At 46.1% G+C, this 6,768-nt stretch overlaps 1 protein-coding gene across 21 annotated transcripts in view; it reads right to left on the reverse strand.

Moving 5' to 3' along the window:
* The window catches only part of PIP5K1A (phosphatidylinositol-4-phosphate 5-kinase type 1 alpha), a 40,652-nt gene extending 37,918 nt beyond the window's left edge, over positions 1 to 2,734 (reverse strand). For 5 of the 21 annotated variants that reach the window (XR_016393948.1, XM_089915778.1, XM_089915772.1 and 2 more), the window contains exon 1: positions 2,259 to 2,729. Coding sequence is in view for 18 of the 21 variants with exons in the window: in XM_089915778.1 (XP_089771904.1) it covers positions 2,259 to 2,340 (82 nt within the window). In the remaining 3 variants the exon portion in view is untranslated. Of the gene's footprint in view, positions 1 to 2,258 lie in introns of all 21 variants that reach the window. The other 16 variants (XM_089915732.1, XM_089915719.1, XM_089915705.1 and 13 more) reach the window with 7 other exon arrangements.
* Between the last annotated feature and the right edge of the window lie 4,034 nt (positions 2,735 to 6,768).

Consider the following 6,768-nt stretch of genomic DNA (forward strand, 5'->3'; position numbering starts at 1 on the left):
AGATAATCCCATGTTTTCATTTATGAGAATTTTTCTTAATTTCTTAATCCATTTCAGTATTTGCCAAAGAAGCAGAAAAGGACGGTGTTAAGAAACAAAAGTAAAAAAAGGAATCTAAGCTATTTATTTTTAGTCATTTTTATATATCTTGACTTCACATATGAACACAGTAAAGCCAAGGAGCTGTAAAGTCCGCTAAAATCTGATATTTGATTTTCTGGTGAAAACACAATAGCAAAAAACATTTATTCAATCTGAATTACATCTTGCTAGTCCTCGGATCTGGCAGAAAATATAAAAACATACAAAAATATCAAATAGTGACATCTTAAATAGATAGTAGGACTTCCCTGGTGGCACAGTGATTAAGAATCCGCCTGCCAATGCAGGGGACAAGGGTTCGAGCCCTGGTCCAGGAAGATCCCACATGCCGCGAAGCAACTAAGCCCGTGCGCCACAACTACTGAGCCTGCGCTCTAGAGCCCAGGAGCCACAACTACCGAAGCCCGTGCGCCTAGAGGCCGTGCTCCGCAACAAGAGAAGCCACCGCAGTGAGAAGCCCGGGCACTGCAACGAAGAGTAGCCCCCGCTGGCCGCAACTAGAGAAAGCCCGAGCGCAGCAACAAAGACCCAAGGCAGCCGAAAATAAAAAATAAATAAATTAAAAAAAAAAAAAAGATCAACCTGGTTTCTAATACCTGATTTGATAGTTAAGTCTGTTTAACGACTGTACACAACCATTCTTCTTTCAGCACTGGGGGAGCGGGAGAAGAGGCTTTAAATTGAGGAGCCACTGTATTAAAAACACTGTCATTTTAACTTTATCCTTCTTCACATTTAGAATGCAACATGAGTTGTTCTGGCCTGCTAATCCTTTATAGGAAAGGTAAAAATCACCTCTCAAGAAACTAAAAATAGATGTACGTAAATAAAACTGCAGTTTGGAAAAAGATATTTGTGACCAAGTATTTGCTCATCTGAACTGGAATATGAAAGGTGGAACCCTCTATTTAGTCAACTCAAAATGGGAAGGATGCAATCCCAGGCCTAAGGAAATGTCAGTGTCTCAGGTAAAGCATCCATCATGTGGCAGCCTCTCCTGTTCACAGTGTAGAGGCAACAGTCACTGTGGAACCCCAGACATTTCTGATGGAAGCTCTAGAACAGTTTCTGACTCAAACTACCCACACACACACACACACACAAACCCCAACACCACACATTTTCCCTCCTACACACAATCTGTTGCTTTTCTTGTGGGCTCCTCAGCCCTCCTCAATCTTCAATAGTTTCTAACCACTTTGAGCTATATTCCCTGGCTCCCTTCTCCAAGTGCCAATGTCGTGCCTAATCATTCCTCCAGTCCATTTCCTATTATGCAATATTCGCCACAGCACTGAGAGCCACCACCCCCACCCACCCCATCCTTCTCAGGCCTAATTCCCAGCATCACCTCCCTCAACCTTTACTGCAATTCGAGACGCCACCGTTCCGCCTTCTCCATCTGTTTTCAGGGTCTTTTAGCCCTGATTTCCCACATTCCTCAGGTTTTCTTCAAAACCTCCCATTCCTTCCCAAAGTTGGGCAGTCTAGGGATGGGAGTCTCCAAAGGAGAATGTTTGATAAAATGTGTACGTGTATCTGTGCGAGCGCACGCGTGTTTGGGGGCGGGGGGCACGAAGTGAGAAGGAATGACGCATTACGGGAAGGTGTGACTAAAAAGATGGCTCCAATAACTCCCACCCCCAACAAAATCCACAATTCCCTAACTCCCCAGCAATGGAAAGCGTCCCATAACGCTTCCATACCTTTTAAGTCCCATGGCTTCTCTTCCACAGTTTCATCCAATTAATCCCGCAATTAACTTGGATTCTACCTGCCTCTCACACTACGTAATTCCTCCCTACTTACGAAGCCTCCATTTACTCTACTTTTCTCTACTCCCTTCGGTTCCCTTTCTGTTGCCTTCCTACCCCCACCGTCAATCTCCATCCCTTCCTGACCCTACTCCTTCAAAGCCCTCAACCCGGTCTCCTCGAAGCCAGCCAATGTTCCTGACAGCTTCCCTTTTCTCAGTCAAATCCATCCTTTCCTCACACTCCCCCTGCCAGCTCAGAAAGCTAGAAAAGCCTAGTCCTCTGTCCTCCTTACCGGCAACGACTCGGACATCCCCAACTACAGGTGCCCTTCCTGGGTCTCGCTCTTCCCCCCACCGCACAGCTGTCAACAGCCCCCAGCCCACGCTCCGCCCTGATTACCTGAAGACGAGGTGCAGGGAGGGACCCCGGAATCCGCGGATGAAAACCCGACCGCCGACGACCCAGAGGAGGCCGACGCCATCTTGGCAGCCCCCTCCCCCTCAGCGGCCTCGCTCCCTTTCAATCCTCTTCCTCTTCTCGGAGTCGAATCTTCCCCACGTCTCTTCACAGAACCCGCGTTCTGCGGGCCGCCTCCCCGCCCCCTCTCTCAGATACGTCGCGCCGGCTCCGAGACCAACTCAGGGCCGCACCATTCGGCGTGCATGGGGGAGAACTCTCGTCTCGCACCCTCTCCGCAACTTTAACCGCTTTCCGCGGGAGCTCCTTTCCCCCTTCACAACAGAGGAAGCTCAAGCCAGCTGCCGGGACCCCGCGTCCGGACCAAACCACACCTAAAAGAACAAGGTGGGGAGTGAGAAGTCCCAGCGGAGCGAGTGCCCCCTCCCCCTCCTCCCTAGCCACAGCCTGTTTATCGCCCAACCCCACCGCTCCACTCCCGGTGGCCAAAGCAATCCAGGCATCGCGCATGCGCCCAACCTTCTCCGCGGCCCATCCCATCCAATAGGGGAGGAGGGAGGGCCCCAGAGAAATCAAGCCAATCAGGAAGCTGCTCCTGGTCACATGACGCGGGTCCCTCGCGCCCTAACAAATCCAAGAGTCGAAGACGGCGCGCTCCTGTCTACGGTGCCTCGGTGAGTCAATCTACGTTCGACTCTTTGAAAGGACTAGGTTGCGAAGTCTGAGCAGGGGATCTTAGTACGCGGGGCTGACCCTTTCAGTTCACAGCCCAGGAAGAACTCCCGATAGAAGCGCCGGTGTCAAGTCAAAGACGTTAAACAGTTGAATATCACAAAACACATTCCACCAAGTATTCTTCCGGCTTTACTGCCTTGTTTACCATTTAGTTTAACATGCGTGCATGTCTTGCCTTCCTCTGAATGACATTCGAAACAGATCTACACTTTGCCTCAAACGCAATACTGGGCACAGTGATTGAGTTGAGTAAATATTTGATAAATGAACGAATAATGTCCATTTATTTGATAAATGGACAGGAATAAAGAGCTGTCCAAAAGGGCCACGGAAGGCGATCAGAAACCTAACACAATCTTCCTGTGATCCAAGCCCTTAGCCTCTCTCAGTTACCTATGCTCCAAAGGGCATGGAGACTCAGAGAAATTCCCCATTCTAGTCTAGTCTTCGTACTAACCCCGCTCAATTTTAACAAAATACCCTGGAGATTATGAACCCCGTTGGGGATATGAAGACCTGACTATCTCTCTCTGAACAGACTGTAAGCTGCTAGAGAGCAAGGACTGTGTTTCACCCTTGTATCTCCAGCTCCTCCCATGACGTAAGTCTGTACTTAGTAGGGGCTCAATAATTATTCGTGGAATGAATAAATGAAGAGGAATGGAGGAAAAATCCTAGGTATTGCAGCCCCCAACATGGGCCTGGTTATCCTCTATCCGGATGTCTTCTGGGTCTTCGAAAGAGAACATAGGACTTGAACGTCCAGAAAATATCTCCAAGCATTTACCTCTGCCTTCTACCCCCTGCGTCATCAAGATCTAAAATAATTGTTTCCCTGCTGCCACCTGCTGGGTTATTCATCTTTCTTTAGGTACTGAAGATAGACAAACTTCAAATGCTTGTATTACCACTTATAATTCCATAGCAGTGGGATTGTGTAACATTGAAGTATTTTATGATTCTGATTTTAAAATTGGAAATAGACCAATAAAACCCTGACTTACCAAGGCGGTAAGTCAACAGGGGGATCTTCTCCCTCGGATTTGATCTATGAATTAGATTTCAGCCCTCCTGAAAGAAGAGACCCCTGTTTTGTAGCTTCTTAGGGGTTTTTGTTTCTCCTTTACGTACCAGAAAATAGCTACTATTACTCCTACCACCTTGTATTATGTCAGTCTGTTTGCTTGTTCGTCTCCCTCATAAGACTGTGAACATTCCAGGGCAAAGATTACATCTTATCCATTTTTATATCTCAGACATCTAGAATAGTGCCTGGCACAGAGCAGTGCCCAGTACATGCTCCTGAATATATGAATGGATGAGGGCAAAATTCAAAAAGTGGGGCTAGGGGTGTTTTCCATATTTTCCCCAAAACCTTGTCTTTGCCTCCACTCCCAGTCAATCCCTGGCGTGGCCTCTGAGTCATAGAGCCACTCTTCCCCAGTAACATTCCTGGCATAGCAGTACTGGGGTGACGTGGCAGGGTGTGGAAGCAGGGGCAGAACAGGACACATTGGCTTGGTGTCCCCAAGGATATGCAAAAGGGAATTCACCAATATATCCTTTAGAAAGGGGGGTGGCAATCTGGTGATCTCAAAATAGAGCCACACATACAGACTTGAAGGAAATAGTGTATACACAGATACAAACACACACAGCCTTACTAAAGTGACCTTCATGTCTTAGGACAGTTCCTAACGTCAAAATGGAGTGGCTAGGTCAACATAGAGGCAAAGTAAGAGGATGGGTATCTTATTCACTCAGTTAGTCATTATTTCATTCATTCATTGAATTAGCATTATTTAGCCTCAACTACATCCTAGGCACTATGGGAATTCCTGGTATACACAGATGAAGATAAAGTCCCTGGCCTCAAAAAGATCACAGACTAATGACAAAGACAGACACAGAAATGATCAGAATAAAACATAATAGGTGCCATCACAGAGTATGCACAAATACTGTGTTTTGAAAACCATATTTTCAGAATAAAAAATGGGAAGAGAAGTTGATACACTCTTTTTTTTTTTTTTTTTTTGCGGTACGCAGGCCTCTCACTGTTGTGGCCTCTCCCGTCGCGGAGCACAGGCTCAGCGGCCATGGTTCACGGGCCTAGCCGCTCCGCGGCATGTGGGATCCTCCTGGACCAGGGCACGAACCCGTGTCCCCTGCATCGGCAGGCAGACTCTCAACCACTGCGCCACCAGGGAAGCCCCATACACTCTTTTTTTTTAATTAATTTTTATTGGAGTATATTTGCTTTACAATGTTGTGTTAGTTTCTGCTGTACAGCAAAGTGAATCGGTTATACACATACATATATCCACTCTTTTTTAGATTTCCTTCCCATTTAGGTCACCACAGAGCACTGAGTAGAGTTCCCTGTGCTATACATAGGTTCTCATTAGTTATCTATTTTATGTATAGTAGTGTATATATGTCAATCCCAGTCTCCCAATTCATCCCACCTCCCTCCTTCCCTCCTTGGTAACCATAAGTTTGTGGTTACTTATGGTAACCACAGATGTGGTTACATCTGTGACTCTATTTCTACTTTGCAAATAAGTTCATCTGTATCATTTTTCTAGATTCCACATATAAGTGATATTATACCATATTTGTCTTTCTTTTTCTGACTTCACTCTATATGACAATCTCTAGGTCCATCCATGCTGCTGTGAATGGCATTATTTTGATACATTCTTTTTTTTTATATTTATTTATTTATATTTTATTTGGCCGCCTCAGGTCTTAGTTGCGGTACGCAGGATCTTCGTTGCTGCGTGTGGGCTCTTAGTTGCGGCATATGGTATCTAGTTCCCTGACCAGGGATCGAACCCCAGGCCCCCTGCATTGGGAGCGTGGAGACTTAGCCACTGGACCACCAGGGAAGTACCGATACATTCTTGATAATACCACAAACTATTTGAGATTGGAACTATTCCCGAGGATTTAGGAGGCATGATCCCAAGCGTTATAGGAGCTGTGACTGGGAAGAGAGGAATCGGTGTTGAGAAGACTCCACTGTCGTATAGAATTGGAATTTTTCCAGATAGACAAGAAAGAAAAGAGATTTTAAGGAGAAGGAAAAGCATGGAGGCATGACAGTGAATTGGTGTCAGGGAAATGATGCTAGAATAGGATGATGTGGCAGGAGTTGAGGCTATGAAAGGCAGGGAGAGGCTAAATTATGAAGGACCTTGAGTGCCATGTGAATAATTATCACCTAGGGACTTCGCTGGTGGCGCAGTGGTTAAGACTCCATGCTCTCAATGCAGGGGGCCCGGGCTTGATCCCTGGTCAGGGAACTAGATCCCACATGCATGCCGCAACTAAGAGTTCACATGCCGCAACTAGGAGCCGGCAAGCTGCAACTAAGGAGGCTGCCTGACGCAACTAAGACCCAGAGCAACCAAATAAATACAAAAAAATTAATAATTATCACCTACTAAACATCTATGTGCTTACTAAATACTGTGCTAAGCAGTTTACAAGAATTACATTTCTTAAACTTCTCAACCACCTTAAAGGGTAGGTATTATTATTAGTCCCACTTTACAGATGAGAAAACTGAAATTCAGCGAGGTAAAGCAACTTGTCCAAAGTCACACAGCTAGAAGACCTTAAGCTCAAACGCAAACTCAGGTCTGACTGGCTCTAAAGCTGTGCTCTTAACCATGCTACTATTCTGCCACAAGGATTTTGGACTTTATCCTGTAGTTGACGGGGAGCCATTAAAGATTTTTGAGCAGAAGAG

The sequence above is a fragment of the Delphinapterus leucas genome, chromosome 1, assembly GCF_059928025.1.
Source record: "Delphinapterus leucas isolate spDelLeu-1000000601 "Yukka" chromosome 1, BTC_Dleu_Yukka2, whole genome shotgun sequence".
Classification (NCBI taxonomy): Eukaryota; Metazoa; Chordata; class Mammalia; order Artiodactyla; family Monodontidae; genus Delphinapterus; species Delphinapterus leucas.